The 22,056-nt window shown below is 44.9% G+C and overlaps 1 protein-coding gene across 1 annotated transcript in view; it reads right to left on the reverse strand.

Annotated features, from left to right (window-relative positions):
* Nucleotides 1-1,168: 1,168 nt before the first annotated feature.
* slc43a2b (solute carrier family 43 member 2b) overlaps nucleotides 1,169-22,056 on the reverse strand; it is a 37,250-nt gene continuing 16,362 nt past the window's right edge. The window contains 11 exon segments of the mRNA XM_041241172.1: nucleotides 1,169-6,696; nucleotides 6,977-7,080; nucleotides 7,083-7,099; nucleotides 7,912-7,985; nucleotides 8,388-8,520; nucleotides 8,778-8,916; nucleotides 10,340-10,357; nucleotides 12,718-12,864; nucleotides 13,177-13,379; nucleotides 15,164-15,297; nucleotides 15,989-16,081. Of these exon segments, the coding sequence (XP_041097106.1) occupies nucleotides 6,535-6,696; nucleotides 6,977-7,080; nucleotides 7,083-7,099; nucleotides 7,912-7,985; nucleotides 8,388-8,520; nucleotides 8,778-8,916; nucleotides 10,340-10,357; nucleotides 12,718-12,864; nucleotides 13,177-13,379; nucleotides 15,164-15,297; nucleotides 15,989-16,081 (1,224 nt within the window). The 3' untranslated portion in view covers nucleotides 1,169-6,534.

The following is a 22,056-nucleotide window of genomic DNA, read 5'->3' on the forward strand; positions in this document are numbered from 1 at the left end:
TCTGTGTGTAAACTCTGGTAATTATAATCTAAAGCTCACATCAACTATTTTTGCTCATTTTGCTCGGCAACAAGCTGCTGTCGCTGTGCTGTCAATGGGACCCATTTTTCCAGTATGCACTGTGTCGTGTAATTGCAGGATAGCTGGATGTGGGATCCCCAGTTAAAGTGCATGGCACAGGAGATTCCCCTTATCGTGCAATCAACAGTAGTCGTGGGTCCCAAAATTCCCAGCTAGGTCTGGTTACCGGCAAACCAGTAGCTGGTGGCATTCTCAGGACACACTGACCTTGTCATGATGCGGAGAGCCCTTGTGTTGAGCGCCATCTGGTGGCTGATGCATGTCGTGACCGCTCCAATCCACTCTGTTGCAGAACTCGCTCGGTCAAGGATGATTGCAGACAGCGCACACCAGGAAACTGCATCACTGTGTATGCCATGTTGACTCCCGCTGCTCTGTGGTTTACTACACAGTGGTGAATCTTATCCTGGAGCCGCAATGGCGTCAGTTTCCGTTCCAACTCTAAAAACCCACATTGGTTCACAGACCACAGCTTTTTAGTATCCAGAAAACCTGCAGTTCTTCTTTCAAGAGCCTTCGCACAATGACAAAGCTCTTCCACACATATGAGGTTTCTTGCTAGCCATTTCTAGGTCAATATATTTGAGCAAAAAAGCTAATGCGCAAACCTTTGTATATATTTAAAGGTATGGACACAAGAACCGTCTTGCAATTATTAACATGATTTCATGACTGGGAATTTCTAATGAATCATTTTACAATAATGATTTATCCAAAGATGTCAATGTTACTGGATCCGCCAGTCTCAGTTACTGTAAACTGCTTGTATGGGTTTAAGCTTCTTAATTCAAATCTTCTTAATTGAATTCACTGCTCTTTACAGAAAGACATTTCACATCTGAAAGAAACAGAGACAGAAGCTATATTAACAGCCATGCCTGTGATGTGTGATTAATGAGACCCTGTACTCTCACTCTCTCTCTCTCTCTCTCTCTCTCTCTCTCTCTCTCTCTCTCTCTCTCTCTCTCTCTCTATACACACACACACACACACACACACACACACACACACACATACATATATACTGCAAGAATCTATTCAGACGCGATTCAAATGCAAGACGCGATCAACAAACAAACCAGACGTGTTTAGCAAATTATTTATTTATTTATTCTTATTGTTGATTTTCTATTTCCTTTAATACAAGACTAAAATCAAACACGTAAAACACTTGAAAACGAGCAAACGCCAAATTATGGAACGGAATGACGTGAGCAAAATGATTATTCCGACAAAAATAATAATAAACAGTTCTGAAATGGTTTTGGTGTTGTTTTCCAGTTTCCATTCAGACTCATTTATACACCTGTATTTAATTCAGGTATGAAAACATGGTCAACTGGTCATTTCGTCCAATAATCAGTCAGGACTTTAACCTAAACACAAATGCTCTTTCTCACCCATCTTAAAAGTGATCGCGGTGCCTCAGTCCTAAACCTGGCAGTGTGAATTCAAGCTGGTCAACTGAGCTGAATGGAGAGCTGCAGAATCAACACCCTGAACTCAGCCTGGTTTTAACAGATACAGTAACCGTCCCGGAATCAATGCGATCGATGGCAGCGCTGCCCTTATGAAACGAAACAAACACAGCTGCGATCATTCTGCTGAAACAGACCCGACTGTTCATTCCTTCAAAGCCGCTATAAGGAGAGCGCCGCCATAATTCACATTGAATTCCACACTCGCCTTACCGCGTTATCTGTTAAACTGCCCGTGTAGTGAAACGTGTGTTTGGCACAGTAACCCTGCTTCTAAATGTGCATACACAACGTGGATCGCATACATTATGTATATGTATAAACCAACACAGCTCGCTGCTGCGCTGTTCCCTTTAGCACCAGGGAAGAAGGATAGTAAGAAAACACCAGCAGCAGAAACATGTGTACCAGCCAACCCAGCTCGATTCTGTTGTTTTAGAGCACGGTCACAGTGTTTTGGTTTGCAGTGCAGTGCAAGAGCACACAGAAACGGATCAAGGAGGCCCTGATCTGGGGTGCATATGTGCAGGTCAGAATTGAAAGCGTAGCGGTGCCTGTTCGAGTAGCGCTCACTCTTGTCAGCACTCCCGGGCAAGCCCTGGCAGGCAGGCGTCTGGCGTCTGGAAAGGTCTGCCTTGTCTGAGGGAGCCGCAAAGGTCGGTCATCATATTACAGGTTACATTGTTTTTTTGTGGTGAATCGCAAAAAAACGCGTTCACCAAACGAAATATTCCAAAACCGGCTTCGTTTTCCGTCTGCTAACGGCGAGCCCCTGTAAAGCTGAGAGGTGTACGGGCGTTGAGGAGCACAGCGCGCTGCAGCGCACAGCATGTGCCGCATGTGCGTGGCTGCAAAATCAGGACATGGCTAGGGAGAGCTTTTAAATAGAGGCTGACCGATAGTGGATTCTCTGCGCTCACAACGGGAGCGCTCTTTTTTTTTTAAATCCAGGTTTGTACCCTTCAGGAGAAGTGTTCCAGAGAAAACTGGAATCTGAAATGTAATTATGGCCTGGCTGCTGGGTTTCCTTACAGAAGTGACGCATTATTACTGAACGGGATTGCAGGGGGTCAGACTGGACGCTTACTGCGGTCTTTAGACTTGACCAGCCAGCTCTCTTGTGAAGCGAGGACCACGCTTCAGTTTATGGCCACCCATTGCATAACACTAAGCACCGTCGAACCAGCAGCACTACATGCAAACAGGTGCCGTTCCATTGAAGTTTGGGCTGTGTTCAGAACTGTCTTTCCCTTTAAGCGAAACGTCAACCTCCTCAGTCCTTATAACAGCTAGCCCAATTCTTAAAGGGGAAGCGATATTAACCGCAATACCGCACCATACAGTCGGTGCAGTCCCTCTGCCCAGTGACTCATATCTCAAACAGCTGTTTTTATGGCAAATAAATGCCCATTGCTGTTCAATCCCATAGTGAAAAGCTTTCAGGTAAGCGCGCAGGACCCCCGGCAGTTAACTTGCAGCGTGATTATATAGAAGTGTATTGCTGCAGTGTAATAGCGCCGTCTTACTAGGAAGCAGCCTCTATTTAAATCCAAGCCTACCTCACGTACTGTACGGTATCTTCCTCTGGTTTCAGTACACATGTATATTTCTCAATGAATACAGATAAACAGCAAATACAACAAGCTCAGAAAATATTGCAGATTAAAACACACATTCATAGTATACAACAAACTTTTCAATACATTGAACAATTATATATATATATATATATATATATATATATATATATATATATATATATATATATATATATTCTGCCCCCATTGATCTCAGTGTCCTGTTCTGTGATATTGCTTCCAGACTGTGGCGCTATTCACTCCCGTGTAAAGAAGGTCCTTTGTAACATGCAATGTCCTGTCAGTACACAACTCTTCATCAATGTCATTGTCATTCCAGCCCTTTGTATATTGTGCACACAATCTACACGGCCAAGTATACAGTACTGTGTATTCATAGGGACCCCCGACTCTGCGCGGTGCCCTGATAAAGCCGTGTGGCTTTTCTAGCGCACATGTGCTGGTAATCCAATGGTCTGGGAGCATGCGCTTGAGAAACTGAGCAGAACCGCTGCAGGCACGCTGCTGTAGGACATCAATGTGCTTCGAATACACCAGTCCCCTATTGCTGAGAGCCCAGAGGAAAGGGGGATCCCGCTAGCCTCAAGGCTTCTGGGTTAATGCAATGCAGATATTAGAACCAGGGGTTGGGGTTTATAATCATTCATCTGGGATCATTATGGGATCTTTTAAACAGCTTTTCCTTTCCTTTCAGGCTTATCTTATCAAAGCCGTTTTGCAATCCAGCACTCGGAAGTGAGAACTCTTTTTCATTTGGCAGTCGTAGGGCTTTTGGCACTAAGCAATGAAGAGCAATCTAAAAAAGGCAGCTTTCAAAACATAAAGAGAAGTTGTTAATACTCACTGAGATTCCACCATTTATTTTCTTTTGTGTACATGAAGCGTACATGCAGCATATATAATACTGTATATGCAATATAGCAAGAGTACACTTGGTCTGTGTCAGTATATGCAGTCAAACCTGTATAGATGAATCTCTCAGACTTCAATCAACTAAACACTTGTATCTGCCCGTGATCCTACAAGTGACCATGTAAAACAGGGCCGACTGTATATATGCACATTAATTAGGAGTGTGGCACACAATCATTCACAATTCATGTTCCCTTGTGATTTTTAAAAAAGCACATGTATAACCACAGTTACTGCATGTGGCCACCAGGTGGCGCCATCCGCTGTGTAAGAAATCCAAGCAAAACATTTACCTATATATATATATTGCATTAACAGCACGATGTCCTTACTAACTAGCTTCAAAAGCCAGTAAGTTCAGTGCTGTCCATTGTCTTTGTAACACTGATTACAGCATAATCAACGTCTCAGCTCTCCCCAGTCTATAGTTTCTATAAGACAATGAGAACAGACACCATACAAATCTAACGGAAACTCAAGGCTTCTGAAGCTATTCAAATGATGCATTACTTTATTACACAGTTGCATGTCTTTGCTTTTTTTGAAATGACTCGAGTGTCGTGGAGTTGCGCTGCCTTGTATAAAGACACTCCCCACATGCAGCAGACAGGGGCAGTCGTGGGCAGGTGAGAGCTGTCTTTGTGGAACGGCAAGGGTTAACTTGAGGTACTGTGGTCATGCAGCGTGCCAAAGGGGAGCTTGCAGTTTTTAACAAGCGCCTTCTCAAGCATGGTGCTGACGAGAGAGCCCACTCTAGTATAAGCTGCGGGCTTGCTCGTCGTTACTATAGAAACGCTGATTGGTAAGACTAGACTAGAAGCAGGCAGTCGTCCATTAATACAATCTGCCCAAAGTGATCGCTGGCTATAGCAGTCACGCCAATCAACAGCATTCTCTGCTCAGGGACAGTCCCTCTTTTTGCCTAGACTCCATTATCTGTTAACACAGACTTTGGGATCTGTTATAGCGCCTTGCCGGACTGTCTGCACAGAGGCATTAGCGTGCACCGCATCGTCTCTCTGCTAAGCAATTAAGTGCAAATCTGCATGTTGAGTTGGTTAATAATTCATTAACTACAGTGTAGAGAGCTCAGGGTAATACAGGCTGCACACGTTGTATAACAGATCCTCTACGTCATGATAACCGGTGTGATCAAGTTAAACCAGCTGGGAATTCTGCCAATCAGCCAACAATAACAAGAATAACAATCATAACAATAATACAACATACTGGTATAATAGTGGCTATAGTAATACAAAACAAACTCTCAGTGTAATCAAATCGAAAGAGAACCCTTGCATTTTGACACAGTACTGCTGTGTCCAGAAGCTGCATGTATGGCTGTTTCCCCAGGACTGAAATGCAATGAGGCGCTGGTGTCCACAGGGAATCCTTTACTCCAACCCCCTGACTCCCAGAAGAGTCACACTGTTTTTAACTGGGATCATCCTTCAATTGTTCCTCTTCAAAACAGTCACCAAACTCAGAGAGCAACAGATAAGAAAACCGCAAACTGATGACAATTCTGTTTGTTGTTGTCGTTGTCGTTGCTGGGTGCATGCTTTCACTTGGTAAATTTGAAATATTAAAAGGTTGAAACAGTAGCTAAGCCACTGACACAGGGCTGTCCTGTACAGGACAGTTCAATATTGTGTCTTCTGCAGCAGCTCTGTGCAGCTCACAAGCTTGTGAAAGCTCCTAAAGATCTTTTGTGAAAGGACGAGCTTCCTCTTTTTGAAGGATTACTATTAAAACAGCACCAATAAGACGGTTAAAACGATCAACGTTTTGTTTCTTTTCTTTTCTTCCGGAGTGCATCAGCTAATTAAGAAACTTAAAAACCATCACAGGGGCGAAAATGCATTTCAACGCTCCAGCCACACAAGGAAACACTGAGAAAGAGGTTTCGTAAAAGTTTACAACCTGTGAAAAAAAACCAAAAAAAAAAACCATGACGTTGTAAAAGTTTACAAAGCGTTCCGAGAGGCTTCTCTGTTCTAAACGGAGATTGTAAAGTTTTATGTGAAAAGATGACCTCCCTTGGTTGGCAGCGACCTCTTTACAGTTACGGTTTCTCACTCTAACAGGATGGGGTAGTTTCGTTTTCAAAGGTGGGTCGGTCCAAGATGAAATTCTTCTCCCACAAGAAACAGCAAAATCAAGATATAAATAAAATACTGACCACGGCTCGGGCCGGGCTGTGTGGCTGCTCTCCCCTCTCATCTCACGCTCCAGCGAGATCCAGTCGGGGCTTGATTTTCAGGGAGGCAAAAAACAGTGCAGGAGATAATACCCTTGTGTGTGTGTGTGTGTGTGTGTGTGTGTGTGTGTGTGTGTGTGTGTGTGTGTGAGTGTGTGAGTGAGTGAGTGAGTGAGTGAGACAGAGAGAGAGAGCAGTAGGGAGCTAGTGGAGTGGACACGCTGGATTCAGAGTCCTGTCTCTTTATTTCGTGCACACGCCTCCCCTATATGAAGGCCTCCTGTGTGTTGCTGCCGTTGATTTTCACAAACAGCGATGCGTCTTCCTCCTTCTGCTTCTTCTGTCTCTGAAGCTGCTGGCGGAAGAAGACCAGGTAGAGGGGGAGGCAGAATCCCAGCATGCTCAGTGCCAGCAGCCCGATGTTCACCTGGGCAGAGAAACACATTCCATTCACAGCTTTCCAACGCTCTCGTGCTAAACACTGCATTTCTTGTGACCGGTACTAGGTGCCAAAAATGTTGCTTTTTAAGCACTATAACAAAATATAACATCACTGTATAGAGGTCTATAGTAAAGAGAACTCCACTCAACACTGCAGAGCTGTATAGAGGTCTATAGGAAAGAGAGCACTTTAGTAAGGCAGTGTTGAGAAGATCATTGAAGAAGACTGGCAGTATCTGGAGGCACACTCAGAGTTGCGTTCTTACCCAGAGAGGGTCTCCCTTGAGCGGACCCATCATTGCCATGAAAAGGGGCTGCTGGAGCAGAGCGAAGAGGGCGCTGATCAGAGACTGCATCCCCGTGAGGCTGCGAACTGCGTCGAGGGGTATCTGTGGGGGGGGGGGGGGGGGGGGCGGGGGGGGGGGGGGGGGGGGCGGGGTGTTAGATACAGTCTTACCAGGCTGTGCTTCTATCACAGCTGCTTTACACACCAAGAGTGAGACTGGCTCTGAAGGAGCACAACAGCATCAACTTTTATGTGACAAATAGGAAGGATGAAACGCTGGACTATAGATGCATTTCCCCATTTCATTACTATACATCTCCATCCATGTCAACTGTGCAAAACGATACCCAGACAACAACAATGAGCGCTGGAGCAAAGCAAGAAGAAACCCTTTTAGACCATAAAACCAGGAAGGGATCATTTAGAACAAGTATTTACCCGCTTTGGGCTGCAACACTGATCGGATTCCTAATTCCTTTAGTGTTTGTCCATTCATGTGCTGCTAATAGGGAGTTATATTGCTATTTGTTTGGGGCTAGTATTTTAAAACCTGACAACAAAATACAGAGATGAGGAGAAATGTGAAAATGTGTTCCTTCCCCTTGATTTCCATATCAAAGACATTCATTGCACAAGCACCATGTGTACCTCTACATAAATTCATATCTAACATGGCCTGAAATCCGTGCTGTTCTCTACAATATTGTGGGACACATTTTCAAAGCGTTTCCTCCAGTCTTTAATTAACTTAATTAATGTTATTTAATGCCTGTTTTACAAAACTAGAACCAAACCACTGCGTTATATAGTTGAGGTCCTCTTCAGCACTCTCAGTGTGTTTTGAATCTTACTTTGTAACAGTAACCTGATTTTTGTCTATTTTGATAAAAACAGGAGAAGCTGGGTCAGACTTACACAGCAGCGTAAAGACCTCCGACTCCAGAGTGGATGAATCCTCTGACGACCGTGTGCAAAATAAACGAGATAATCTGAAACAGAGACGACAGGGATGAGAAAGGACAGAATGGTTCCATCTGATACCACCACACCCTCCAGGTGAGCCACTAGTGGAGCCATGTCTAACTGACTCCTAACACCATAGTCATCCACAGGTCTGCAATGTGTGTCTGCATGCAAGGAGCAGGTGTGTCCACCAGGAGGCAGCACCACACTGCAGTATTGCAGAGAGCCGTACTCCGCGCTCTCTGCAATCCCACAAGCTCCGCAGAGCCTGATTACATCATCGACACATCTTTCAAAGGCTTCACCTTAGCAGATCCGAGATTACTCGGTTCTGGAAGGAATGAACGTTTTATATGAGAGAGGTTTATTAATATGGGACAGATGTCCACGCGGTGTGGATCAGTGCCCCCCACGGACAGGGGACTCACCTGGAGAGGCAGGTTGGGGATGAGACAGGTGACCCCAAACCCAACCAGCAGCAGGTTGGTGAAGACGAAGGCTCGCATGGCGTTCGTGATTTTCTGGATCTGTCGGTCACGTTTCTTCGGCCGTTTCCCATCCCTGAGGAGAGAAACAGGTTAAAGCAACAGGCGTCAGGCTTTGATCTGTGCTTTGACTGCTTCAGCACAGCTTGCTGCGCTTGCATCATGGCTCAGTACAAGCATTTTGTCTAAGCACTGTGCGTTATATAGCTGTCCAGTGCAGTGCAGTACAGTGCAGTGCAGTGGCGTGCTCCTAACTCTGAAGGAAGTGCCCGAACGCCACTAGCACTCCGGCTTTCTTGCTTGTTATTTCTAAGGGTGGGGTCGGTCACGTACTTGCCGGGCTCTTTCTCGTCGTCCTCCTTTGAGCCATCGTCGCACTCCTTCAGCTTCCAGTCCATGATGTATCCGATGACGGGCGCTGTGAGCAGGCAGAGCAGCTGCAGGACTCCGAAGATGGAGGTGTAGAGACTGACTGCGTGAAGACAGAGAACAGCACCGTCACACTGACCTGACACACCAGCAGCAGCTTCAGGGTTATCCACAGACCAGGAGGCTGCAGCACGCTGACTTCATATCAGCCCTGGTTCAAACGCTGAACACGTCCCCACCACTGCTATATTACTGTACACTAGCACTCAGACGATGCACGAACCATGGTTTTCACAAAGCTTCACCACCTGAGATTTACTTGTGCTTTAGAGCGCTTTGCTTATCATGGTACACAGCACACAGTAAACTCTGAGGAGCATCTATTAAGGTTAGACTATTAGGAACCATATATACCCATGAATTACCTAAACATTGCTATATACGGTTTATATACTACATATGTATATTAGTACCAATGTCTGCTCTAAATCTACTTCTCTATACTGATATCTAAAGCTGAGGGAACACAAAGCCACGTTTTCAGGAGCTGTGGCTTGAAATGTGCTTCCGGGAGACTGGCAGACCTAGTTTGAGGCTGCTGAATCAGACCTCTCCAGATGTGCCGTGCAGTGGCCTGAAACCTAGTCTCCTGAAACCAAGTTCCAAGCCACAAGGAGGCTTTGTGTTCCCTTATATTATAGACAGCTATTTGGTTAAAAACTACAATTTGGAAAACTATATTAGTGTTAGTGGTTTGGAGTAATGCTGCAATACACGTGTTTGACAAACGTTTCGAGCAGGTGTCTTTCTCAGTGCCTTCAAAGTCTCAAGATCTTGATTCTGCAGTTTACAGACAGTTTGAAGTGTGTCTAAGGCTCCTGTGTGTGAAGTGATGGGAGGAGGAGGGCTTTCCCATCTGCTGCTCTTAGATAAATATCCTCGGTTTTGTTATAGTAGGTTACTGTTATGTTATTAGTAAAAAAAAAGAAAGCTGTTGTGCTAATTTGAAGCACAAGAACTATTTATAAGAATTCTACAGCAGGCAAAGCAGAGTTAACCCTTCACGAGCCTCTAAAGTGTGACCTGGTTCTCAGAGAGAGAGGGGAGGGGATGGGTGGCAGCGGGAAACATGCCCAATAATATCTCTGTATTCCCAGGATAAACAGCAGGGTTTGGAATATGTGCACATCTTTAGAAGTGACTGGAGAAGAACTCCCTGGGGTTGTTTTGACACACTCTGAAGCTCTCATAGCTTGTTCAGTTCCCACTGCAGGCTCATGTTAACTATACTCCAGGCACGACAGCTTGAAATCTGAAGGGGGGAGGGGATGCTCTGAGTGGTGACAGCTGTTTTAGACGGGCGTTGTGGCTAAAATAACTTTCCCTTTAAGGCGTTTCGATTCGAATTTCATTGCACGATTGACTGATTACTTTTATTTTGTACTGGTTAAAGTTTAATTGTTTCTCTTAAAGGGAAAGTTTCTGCACAACCCCAGTCAGAACTACATCTGCAAGTGCGATCTTACCAACATTCATCTTTCCAACTGTAACGAAGCAAGCAGCGGCAGCGTTGGAACAAAAAACAGAGAGGGAGAGAGAGAGAGAGAGAGCGAGAAACATTAGCCATAGAAACACCAGGGCGGTCAGATCACAGCATCCCAGAATGCATCAGCAAAGCCCAGACGATCAAGATTGCCAACGTTTAGAAATAAGACCTTGATGCCAGCATTGCTTTTTCATGCGAGACTAACACAGTATAGACAGCAGAAGGCCTTTTAATGCACTGAAGTGTCTCAAACTTGTTTACAATGCAAGTACATGGCTGACCCAATCCATGAGATCCGTTTTTACAACAGAGAGCTTAACTCGCTGCTGCTTTTCGAGCTGCGCCATAGCAGAAACGGAACCCAAATCCCACACTGCAGCCTAGTCCCACACAGGGAAACGAGGCTGTGCGTACCTGGGTTGCTTACCATCCCTCAGTGAGGGAGTGAGGAATTACAGAGAGAGTAACAGCAGTTAGCTCCACTGCTGTACAGCCTGGTAAAGTTTAGGGGAGGGTCTGCACCACAGCGCAAGCTAACAGGCTCCAGTTAATCCCTCTGGCTTTACCCTCCCTAAACCATTCCTAATTACTATCAGGACAAACCCGCTTTATCAGAAAACCGCAGGGGTGCCGGCTTAGCGAAACAAAAATGTGCTGAGTGCCACAGAACCGAGAGCACGCAAACAACAACAGGTTTAAAGACATTACACTGAAAGATGAGAAAAAAGATTTGACTTTCACAATGGAATAAAAGAAAGATACCAAAAACTAGACAAAGCAAGTGAGACTGACGTTACAAAAACACTTTCTCACGTTGTGGATTGCTTATTGTTATAGATTTTATTCCTGTTTTAAGTGAAGCCAATTTATTTAAAGTATGAGGATCAGTGTGGTTCCCTGTCCAAGTCTAGTTCCTGAGCATTGGCTGTATGTGGGGAGCTACTACCTGCTGCAGAGGAAGTGACCTTTAACAGGAAATGGTTTCTGCCCAAACTTATAGTGTTGTGAGCAGGATATGTGTGTGAAAATAAAGTGCGGAAAAATAAACTGAAAAACCACAGCAAACTTTTATATATGGCCCACTACAGAAAACCCTAACCCTATTAGCAAAACGTTTACTTCAGTAATTAAACCCCTTTTCACAACATTCCACTCGTTACCAAATGAGAAACAAACATTAAAACGGGATTCAATTAAAGGCAGAAACCGCTTGGAGGAGTGGAACCGAAAGCGGGCCACAGGAAGTGCTAAACTGCAGGATCAGGGAGTTTGAAGCTCAGCGGCGATTGTGAAGGACTGCGTCTGATTCACAGCGAATGTGCCGCACACAGACAGAGGAACTGGGAAGAAGCTAGAAGAGGAAGCAGTAGAGTCAGCAGGAGAATGATCTGAGGTCAGAGCCTTTACACGGTGTTCCTCTGTGTGTGTGCGTGACTCAGCATGGATCCTGTTTCAACCGCAGCCTTTCTCAAAGCCAAACCCTCTGAAAAACTCGGCAGACTCGACCAGCTCAGGGCGGGGTCTCAAAGAAGCCCAAACTTATTTTTAAAATCCCACTTGAGCTAAAAAAAATATTGCTGCTGCTACTTAAAAAAACAATATATATTTTTTTAGCTTGACTTACACAGATTACAAAGAGGAGTTTGTTAAATCTGTTTAAGGGCATGGAAAATACCAGGAAAGCCTGTTGTGTAACGCTGAGACTAAACCAGCCTGAAATGAACCCTCCGTTTCCCAAAGGTACATTGCTGTGGTAGAGGAACAATGCCTGGATCTGAAGCCTTAAAAATGGATCTATCTACGAATAATACAATGAGGCTGATTATCAGTGTCTTCTACTCTAGCCAAGTATTCAATGGCGTTCAAGTTACACAACTTGAAATAAACACAGCAGGTAGTTTAAGTAAATTATTGTCTCTCTATTTCTTATTTTGTAACCTTTACAGCTTAATTCTCTTGGTTCACGGCTGCACGTGGGGCTCCGAGTGCCATATTTCATTCCAGTCTTTAATTAACTCTTATTTTATATATATTGGCTTTCTTTCTCACAACACAATGAAAGGTGGATATAGAGGCTTGCGGTGAAACTTAATCCCCAGTTAATTAGCAGGTAGTGGGCCCACTCTCCTCCCTGCCTGCCTGCCTGCCTGGCTGCCAAGGTCTGTCCTTGCCAGGGCTAATTCTGCGAGAGCCTCTAAACTAGCCCAGCTAATTCTCTCCTGCCATGGAAGATGAGCTGGAAAAAGGGCAGGTCATCTCTCTTTGCATTTTTTTTTTTTTTTGGTGTTGGTGCAGGAGGCGAATCAGTCGGCCAGTCAAAGAGTAGAGGAGGGGCCTGTTGCTATGGTGAGTGCTCACCTGTGTCCAGGTTGCCGTCGACGAGGGACTCCAGGATGCCGTTCATGGCGCCCATGTAGAAGATGAGGCGCAGCTGGGTGACACACATGGTGACGAGGCTCAGTATGAAGATGGGGCTGAAGATACTGCGCATGAACGAGGGGGTCTCTGTGAGAGGCAGAGAGCACAGTGAGAAATGCCGCCCAGGGTACACCCCTGCAATGCTGAACTCAGTACTGCTTTCACAGCCTCACTGATCAATATCACCTATATTGAAACGAAGGGATTTAAAATAAGGAGAGGACTGCATTGAAGGAGAGCTAGTCAGGGGAAGCTCTGAGCAGGGAGGCTGTCAGTTCTGAACCCCTGCCTTCGCCCCTGCTTACAGCGGAGATGCTGTACCGCCCTGCAGCTCAGCAGTGGTCTGTTTCACCTCCAGGACTGCCCCTGCTGTTCAAAGCCCTGCCCTGACCTGCTTACCTTCAGCCTGGGGCTGGCACTTGACCTCCAGGTCGACGGTGGACAAGCACAGCTTGTTGCCCTCCTGCGCGGCCAGCTCCTTGGGGTGCTGTTTCATGGAGTTGCCCACGCTGAGCCGCCTCCCCACTGTGGTCACTTGCTTGTAGAACTGCTTCCCTGTGATCTTGTGGTCGAAGCCCAGCCAGCTGAACTTGATCTTCACCCTGCAGTGGAGAGAACAGAGTGCCGTGAGTTCAACCAGGCAACCTGTGAGACACACAGCAGGGCTAAACAGACCAAGCCACCAGCAAGTGTGGTTATGTGTTACTGCGCTCCTCAAGAGACTGACATTGAATCGGGAGATCCAGATTCAAACATGAGCAGAATTAAGTTTTTTTTTTTTTTTTTTTTTTTTTTTAAAAACTTTTTTTAAACAGGTTTGTAAGAACTGTGTGGAATTCGAGAAGTTTTCCTGCCGAAACATTGAAAAAAAACACACACACACATGCATTGTAAAATAGACACATAGATAGGGAACTCAATGTGATGCAATTACACACAGTGACAAGGGGATAGATAGATATATTTCAATTGTGTCTTAAGGTAACTCTAAACTTTGTACAGGTACTTAGTGCTGAGAGAGCCCTTCTGAATTAGTTACAAAATGCTAAACCAAAGGACAGCAGGAGAATGAGGTCAAGTTGGCAGCAGGGGGGGGGGGGGGGGGGGGGGAGCGTTCTACTTGTGAGGCAGTGAGAAACCTAAAAAAACAAGGCCGCCCTGCGTGTGTCACAGTTGTTTTTCCCATATCTAAAGTTCGTCCTTGCCTCGGGCTCCGCTGTTTTCACATCAAACCCCTTTGATATTACTAGAACTACCATCATTATTATTGTTACTCGTTCCCGATATTGTATCAACACTGAGCCCCGGAGCATTCCGATTGCAAAGCAAAGAGCTGCACCATTTAGCATGAAACTGGTGGCACTGTGAAAACGAACAGCGATCAGAGAGATTTCTACTGCAAACACGGTCCCGGGCTGAACAGTGAGATCACAGTGCTGTACAGCAAGACTGTGTCTTCAGTGTGGATTTCAAACAGGCGCTCAGCAGCCTGTCAACACTGTATAGAGTCCCGACACAGTAATCAGAGAAGAGTGTTGGCATTGGGAAATGTGTTTCTCACAGGGTGGGTCCTGTAATCGTACATTGCAAAAGACAGGAATGTGAAAACATGACAGTGCTGTTCTGTACCAGCCCCTGGATTGTACAGGCTTCTTTCACAGCATGTTCTGTGTACAGAGATCTCAAGTTTAAACAGGGATATTTAAAGAAAACCTGCTCGTTTAGGTTCTGTAAGGCGGTGTTTTGCTCATGCTACCCCTGAGCCCAGAGGGAGGTATTGTAATTATAAACGCTTTGACTGAAGAGGCTGAGAAACAGCTCCAGTGGCAGCAGCTCTTTTAGTGGCACTGCACACTCTCCCATTGTTCACCATGCTTTTTCCATGGTGTTACACAGTCATTTCCCCAATGCATTCACAATGCAGTTATCATGCGTTCCCTCTGTGCTTTTCACTCTGACTGGCATCTGTGCTGCTGAGTTTGATGTTTCATGATTGATGATGTGTTTTGTTATTTCTTGTGTTTGATGTTTGATGTTTCATGATTGATGATGTGTTTTGTTATTTCTTGTGTTTGATGTTTGATGTTTCATGATTGATGATGTGTTTTGTTATTTCTTGTGTTTGATGTTTGATGTTTTATGATTGATGATGTGTTTCGTTATTTCTTGTGTTTGATGTTGTTTTCTGTGGGGGTGGGAGCCTCTTGCCAGGTCGTCAATGGAAATGAGGATTTGTTCTCAATTGACTCATCTGGATAAATAAAGCGAGTGATTGGTTGATTGCTTTAACTGTGATATCCTACAAACGAACCTATCGGACATTTTCCCCCACGACACTGGTGAGCTATGATGGGGGTGAGGTGATGTGGAAATGGGGGTCACTCACGTGTAATCCATGTCCTCGGGTCCAGGGAAGGGTTCCAGCGGCCAGTTCAAGAAGCAGTTGATGAAGACAAGACCAGAACAGGCCGCCCACACCAACAGGATAGTGATGAATGTTACTCCTAGGTCATAGATCACCTGCAGAGGAGAGGGGTAGTAAGGGTTGAGCTCTGTCACAATCAGACTCCCCCTGAACAAAAAGACAGCCCTTCAGCATACTGCAATACATACTACAAAACTGAGGCCGTAAGCTGGCAGTAAAAGTACCCCTGGATGACAGGAAAATTCACTTCCAGTCAGCTGCAATTAATTGCCAGTGATTGGTGCTCATTGTAAAGGTGAGGGAAAGAAAGCTTTGTCTGTTTTTAAATCAGCACATTAATGAATGGATTTATTTAATACCTGCTGATAAACACGTATTAAAGGCACTGACGACTTTGACATTGAACACTGATGACTTTGATAATGCACTCTGATGACTTTGATAATGCACTCTGATGACTTTGATAATGCACTCGGATGACTTTGATAATGCACTCTGATGACTTTGATAATGCACTCTGGTGACTTTGATAATGCTCTGATGACTTTGATAATGCACTCTGATGACTTTGATAATGCACTCTGATGACTTTGATAATGCACTCTGATGAATTTGATAATGCACTCTGATGAATTTGATAATGCACTCTGATGAATTTGATAATGCACTCTGATGACTTTGATAATGCACTCTGATGACTTTGATAATGCACTCTGATGACTTTGATAATGCACTCGGATGAATTTGATAATGCACACTGATGGACTTCGCTGCCACGCTTGTTACCTTAACCCCTGGGAATGTGACGGCAGAGGAGGCGTAAGAGCCGATCATCAGGGCGATGAAGGTCGATCGCAGATCCCCAAACATGTTCGGCAACTGGAGAGAAAACACAGAAACCCATTAATAGTGACCTGATAACACAGCCAAGGAATACTTGTATCTCTCTGTTTGTGTATGCATCCCTCCCTTCTATCTTTCTCTGGGGACTGGCTATCTATGTTTTACAACCTTACATTCCTTTGGCCAATTATTGACTGAATGGCTGCACAGTGTAAGATTAATTAAATTAGGAAGACCCTGGCACTTGGGTAATACAACAGCTTAATCCTGATGATCACAAAGTGGGTGTGATCAAATCGCCCAGGGTGTGGATACATGACAGGGGGCGGGGTTAAGGCAGGGTTAGCAGGACTGTGCGGGGGTGGGGATTTGCAGCAGCTGTAAGAAAGGGGAGGCCTATCACAGCAGAGAACACATCCTGTTAAACACAGAAAGCTATTATCACCTGTTTTCAATCAGGGCGAGAGTACAGTGTGTTCCAAGCTCACTTTAAACAGGGTCTGCCGATTGCTACAGAGATAAAGCGCAAGCAAGCGATGCACAGCTTATTGCAGAACTGAAGAGAAAAAACAGATTTAATAACAAGATAGCGGCAGGTGCTGTTTAATGCAGCCTGTCTTATTTAAAATGTATTGCATGAGATAGAAAACTGGAGAGAACAGCGCCAGTGTGTGAGCCGGTTCTGGTTTGCAAACCCTTTAGCTTGCCTGCAATGCACAGCTCTAACTTTGGGACATATAGTATACCTAGTTTTTGTTTTTGTTTTTCTAAAGCTTTTTTGTCTTACAGCTAAAGGGTTGTTGAATTAATCCTATTTGTTTATTAATAAGAATAGTTAAGGACGATGCTCTACTCCTTCATATAACAGAATGCTGGCTGCTTCGGTCAAGGGAGAGACGAGGCAGGCGGGCAGTATGGCAGAGTGGGCCGACGATGTCAGCGGGCTCCTGTCATAGTTTCACAACCTGCTTGTTTTGATCCTGCCCCTTCAAATCTTTCGCGAAGACCCATGACAGAACATGAACTACAGCTGCAGACGTGACCCGGGCTGCGAAACATGCAGACACAGGCTGCATTATTTAATTAAAAACACTGAAACCACATTCAAAACAATGGGATTAATAGAACAATGGGATGACTCAGGGGAAAAAGTTTTGCAACACCTACAATTTTAGGATTAAAATAGAAAAAAAAACAATATGAAGATAATTTAGATCCTTTAATTAACATTATGCAATCAAAGAAACTACAAAATGATATTGCAAAAGTCTATTGGAAGCCATAATATTGTACAGTCTTTCCCGTTAGATTTCGAAAATGTTAAATTTTTTTTGGTTAGTTTTTCGTTAAGTATATGGAAAAACTACAAAGCGGTGTGTAATTCAATATGTTAACAAATAATTATCCAGCATTTAATTTGACGTTAGTTAGTGAATCACGCGCTACTGTTGCCGAGATATAGCTTTCAGTCGCCAGTCAGGTGTCAGCTACTTCACCCCCATCTGTTTCCCTCATCTGTTTCCCTGCAACAGCTCAGGAGAACTGGTAAAGATAATGAAAAATAAACCGTGCATCTTCCCTCCTAGTAGTTAAAGCTGATTGTGAGAGCAGGTTCTCCCTGGCATGTCAGTGATACAGCTCAGCTCCACAATGAAGGCCACGGCTCAAGCAGGAGAAGCAACCCAGCCATGAAGAAAACAGCTTCAGGTTACCGAGAGCCCCTGGGCAGGCCGAGAGAAAACCCTCCCCAGCGCTGGCTTCTTCAGCAGCTTAAGGCAACCAGAGCGCCGCCGCCCTTAAACCTTGCTTTCCATTATCTAGCGGGGTCTGTTTGTAGTGGGGGATCAAACTGACAATTGTGACAAACTTTCATCCGTTGTATTGCTACTAGTTCTCAAGCCTTTTTATAACCCAACCAATCACGAAACTCGTGCATCACCATGAGCAACATTCTAAATTCTAGAACTTTTGATGTCTGCGGTTTCATTACAATCCCATGCAAAATAATGGCCCACAGCAAAGGGGATAATAAAACCTGTGCAGCTGAGCTGCCTGCTGGACTATGACTGATCGGCACGTAACAGCAGGGTAATGAGGCTGAGCGCGTGGCTAATGATTTACCTTCCTCCCTGCAGAAACCCCCCGACACAGTACATTACACAAGCAAAGCCACCCCGAGGGTTTTATTAATTTGCTTACAGGTTAGCTGGGAGGTGACCGAATCATTCCGCTGTCGCAGTGGACAAGGCAACGGCAGCAACAGGCTTTCAGTCCCCTTTGGGAGTTTGCCCTCCTGTTTGCACTTGAATAAACAGCGTGGCTCACGTAATCGAGCCAGCACAGACCAGAAGAGTCTTTCCATAAAAGCCAGACAGCGGCTCCTTTAATCGTCCTCTGCGGAGGCACGCATTCCCGGGAAACAGAGCAGCATTTTGTTTTAGAACAAAATGCGTTTCCAGTAAACAGGGCAGCATGTGGGGTAGTCTGGACCGGTTCATTCTGGATCTGTGATTAATCAGCTTGCATATGACCTCTGACACACATCTTCATACACATCTTCAGCCCAGTAAAGGTCAACAGCTCACAAAGCTAATTAGAGTCGAGTCTTATGATAGAAATACACTTGATGTAGAAATGTGGTTATATGATTCGTGCAGTGGGTTTGCTGAGGTGCACTTACAATGTAAAAAAACCCTGCATTTATTTATCAGTTTTCAAGGATGGGAGGTCTCGATGTTACTCTACTGTTAAAAATGAAAGGTCTTCGCACTGATTGTAAGCTACGAATAAATATGTGCCGACTGTCAGAAGGTTATTCTGGGTTGTGTTTTGATCTCGGAGGGAAGTTTTCATCTGAGACCTTGCCGCATTCCTGAGTTAAACAGAAGAGGATTAAAAAAAACAGATGGGATGCCAGAAAGCAATGTCTCTTATTTTAAAGATTGAACTTGACGCAGCTGTAAGATTTAAAAAAAAAAAAAAAAAAAAAAAAAAAAAAAAAGAAAACTCGGCAGCGAAGAGGTTAATTCTGATGACGTGGGTTGCTCAGAAAAACTGACAAGACAGAAATGCCCAGCGCTGTCTAATATTACTCAGTGCTGGGAAGAGAAGAGAAGGAGTTGCGTAATGTCTTTCCTCTGGTCTTCTCACACTGTCACGGTCTTGTTTACTGCAGTGGCAGAGTGCTGAGTGTGCAATGTGCTCTGTACAGGGGCCAGCCAGCCAGGCTCACTTCCCTTTCCCTGAGTGTGAGTCAGCTGACGGGACAGAGTGATGGGATTGCTCAGTCTACACCCTTTCAGCCAGCCTTCTAGTTCTGCGTGCGAATAAAGTGAACGGATTCAGATGTGGCAAAGTTTTAAAATAGTGGCCGCAAATTCATAATGAATTCCGGCCGCAGGAATAAAACCTGAATATCTTCTGCACTTCATCTGAGTTCTGAAGTCATTCAAGCCCTGCTACTTCAGCTGTGATTGCAAAACCTTTAGCTTCTCCTTTCCCCTCCCTCTGTTCTTAAGGAATTCACAATAAATTCTTCACTAATTTATACACCCAGGAATGCATGCCTTACACAATACCTGGGGCACCGTACCCCATCACAACCACACCCAAGGACTCGAACAGCTGCTCTTGTTTGCTGGTTAAACTGGATTAATTGCCTTTGATCTGGTCACACAAACAAAGAGGTGACACTCACAACGCTGGGCGGCATCTTCTACAGCAGCCCTTCCCTTTGTAACTGACCTGCCAGGTGAGTCAGACTGTTCCTGGCACACTGCAGCAGCACAGATAATGTGTACAAGGGCCCTGGTGCTTTCTTTCACTGCCTCCCAGCCTATCCTTGCGAACGGGATCCTGATAAAAACAAGCACTTTTAGCTCACGCCATTTCTAAAATCTGTCTCTCATGCTGCGTGCTTCAGTTAAGCATTCATGGATCAATGATATGCCCCATTAGGAGCCTCACGTAGCTAGCTAGCTGCCCAGTAACACAGGCTCTCCTGGGGCGTTGAAAACGCTGCTGTTCACGATAGGAAATGGCAGAATCTAATTTAAAATGCTTTTTAATAAATGAACAGTCAGAACAGTTCTAACGGTTTTCTCACTGTACGTTGCTGTATACTGCTACAGTCGCAGACAATGTGTGTATAATAACCAGCAGGAGTGAGCATGCTTTTAGAGTTACCAATCGGGTTTGCTTCTTGCTGTTGAGTAAGTGTTCTTATTGTACTGATTATTATTCATTAGTAACTGGTATTTCATTAGGAAACTGGTAGCTGACTGCTCTTAATGCAGTAATAGCCTCTCTCTGTCTCCCACAGTGGCTGTGAAGGTTTCTAAAGTCACTGGTAATTGTCTCCCTTCTCCCAAGCTTAGAAGTCAAACACATCGAAAAACAAAACTTTCAAGAGAGCAAAGGCACTCCCTCGTGCAGCAAAAGCAAACACGGCAACTCAGAAAAACCACAGCCACACTAAGATAGCACGACCCAGGTCACGTGATTCCCCTGCTGTAAACAGCTGTGGGGCCACTTGCCTGCCCAGGCTTGTTTAAACTGTACTCTTTAAAGCCGATCCCTGACATGATAACCAGAGAAAGGAAGCTGAAACCAGGGAAGGCAGCAGATCTGTGTTTCCTGCTCGGCAGCAGTGCTGTGTGAGAGAGGCTCAAAACTCAGGATCAGAAGGGATGGCCCTTCAGGTCTATTTCTAGTAGGATTACTGAAATGGACAAAAGTTCCCTTTCCTGAAAAACCCTTATATAATCCCATCGAATTACCCTGAAGAAACTCAAGCAGAACCGCTAGCATACAGCCATTTAAAATAAAAAGAACTGTATCATTTAGATATTTTATTTAACATCATGTCATTATTAACTGAACATTATTCAGCAGGTCTCACTTGACTTTGAGAAGCTAAATTAGTTCATTCTACAGGGTGATGCAAAATGTTTGGCCCCAGCTGCAGATACTGACCGGAGAGCAGTTAACGAGAGCTTCTGATCTGCAGCTATCTTGTAATAAATTACTAAACCCAAACTCAAACTCAGCAGATCTCCTCTCGGGCAGCGATGTGAAATCAAGCAGGGCTCTGTGTGTGTGTGTGTGTGTGTGTGTGCTGACGGAGAGGACGTCACACTTTGAGAAGCGCTCTGTTTGCCGATCAATCTGCTGGAAGAACAAGGCAGCCGCACCAGCTGTCTCTAACGAGGCTCTCGGGCCGGCCTGCTGCAGCATTGCCAGCTGAATTTCACCAGCGCGATCCTCTGTCAAGGATGAAGACTCTTGTTCTGCCCGCTCTTTATCTCTTGGCAGCCACTCAATAAGACCCTGTGTTGCCTCTGTAGTTTACATCCACTCTGTGTAAGAACATGGCAATCCGCCTGACTTCATTTGCAAACATGTTTTGAAAACGTGATGATCAGGGGAACGTCAACAGAGTATTAGTCTGTTCCAAAAACAGGACCAGCCAACAGCCAGGTCTTAATCAATCCATCGAACACCTAGGTTCAATTCAAACAGGCGTGGACAGAGTCAGCCCTGCCCTGTTCTAAGCTGTTTAATCGAACCAATCAAACCATCCATCCAGATGCTGAAGTAGTTCAAGATCTCACTTTACAGGTAAAACGTGAAGTACTGCCTCAGCTGTGCTTTATACAGTGAAGCCGTTAGAGCAGGAAGGGGATCAGAGAGGAAAACGTGATAAATACATTAAACAGTCCAGCAGAACTGCACAGCCACAGAACAATGAGGCATTGTGAGAGTCAAAGGAGGTTAGTCGAGTTTGTTTCTGTGGATCCTCTCTCTAGCTAAGCATGCAAAACAAGACACTCCACTGTGGATTACAATACCCACTGTGGGGAGGTGTAGATCCAGCAGCTGAAAACCTATGGGCCTCTCTGTACAATGGCAAGGAGGAGAGGCTACAGCACATCATTGTGTTTGAAGGGCAGATAGTAATCAAGACAAGCTAAATGACCAGTCAGGCGAGCACTGAGGGTCAATGACTGGTT

The sequence above is a fragment of the Polyodon spathula genome, unplaced genomic scaffold (assembly GCF_017654505.1).
Source record: "Polyodon spathula isolate WHYD16114869_AA unplaced genomic scaffold, ASM1765450v1 scaffolds_764, whole genome shotgun sequence".
Classification (NCBI taxonomy): domain Eukaryota; kingdom Metazoa; phylum Chordata; class Actinopteri; order Acipenseriformes; family Polyodontidae; genus Polyodon; species Polyodon spathula.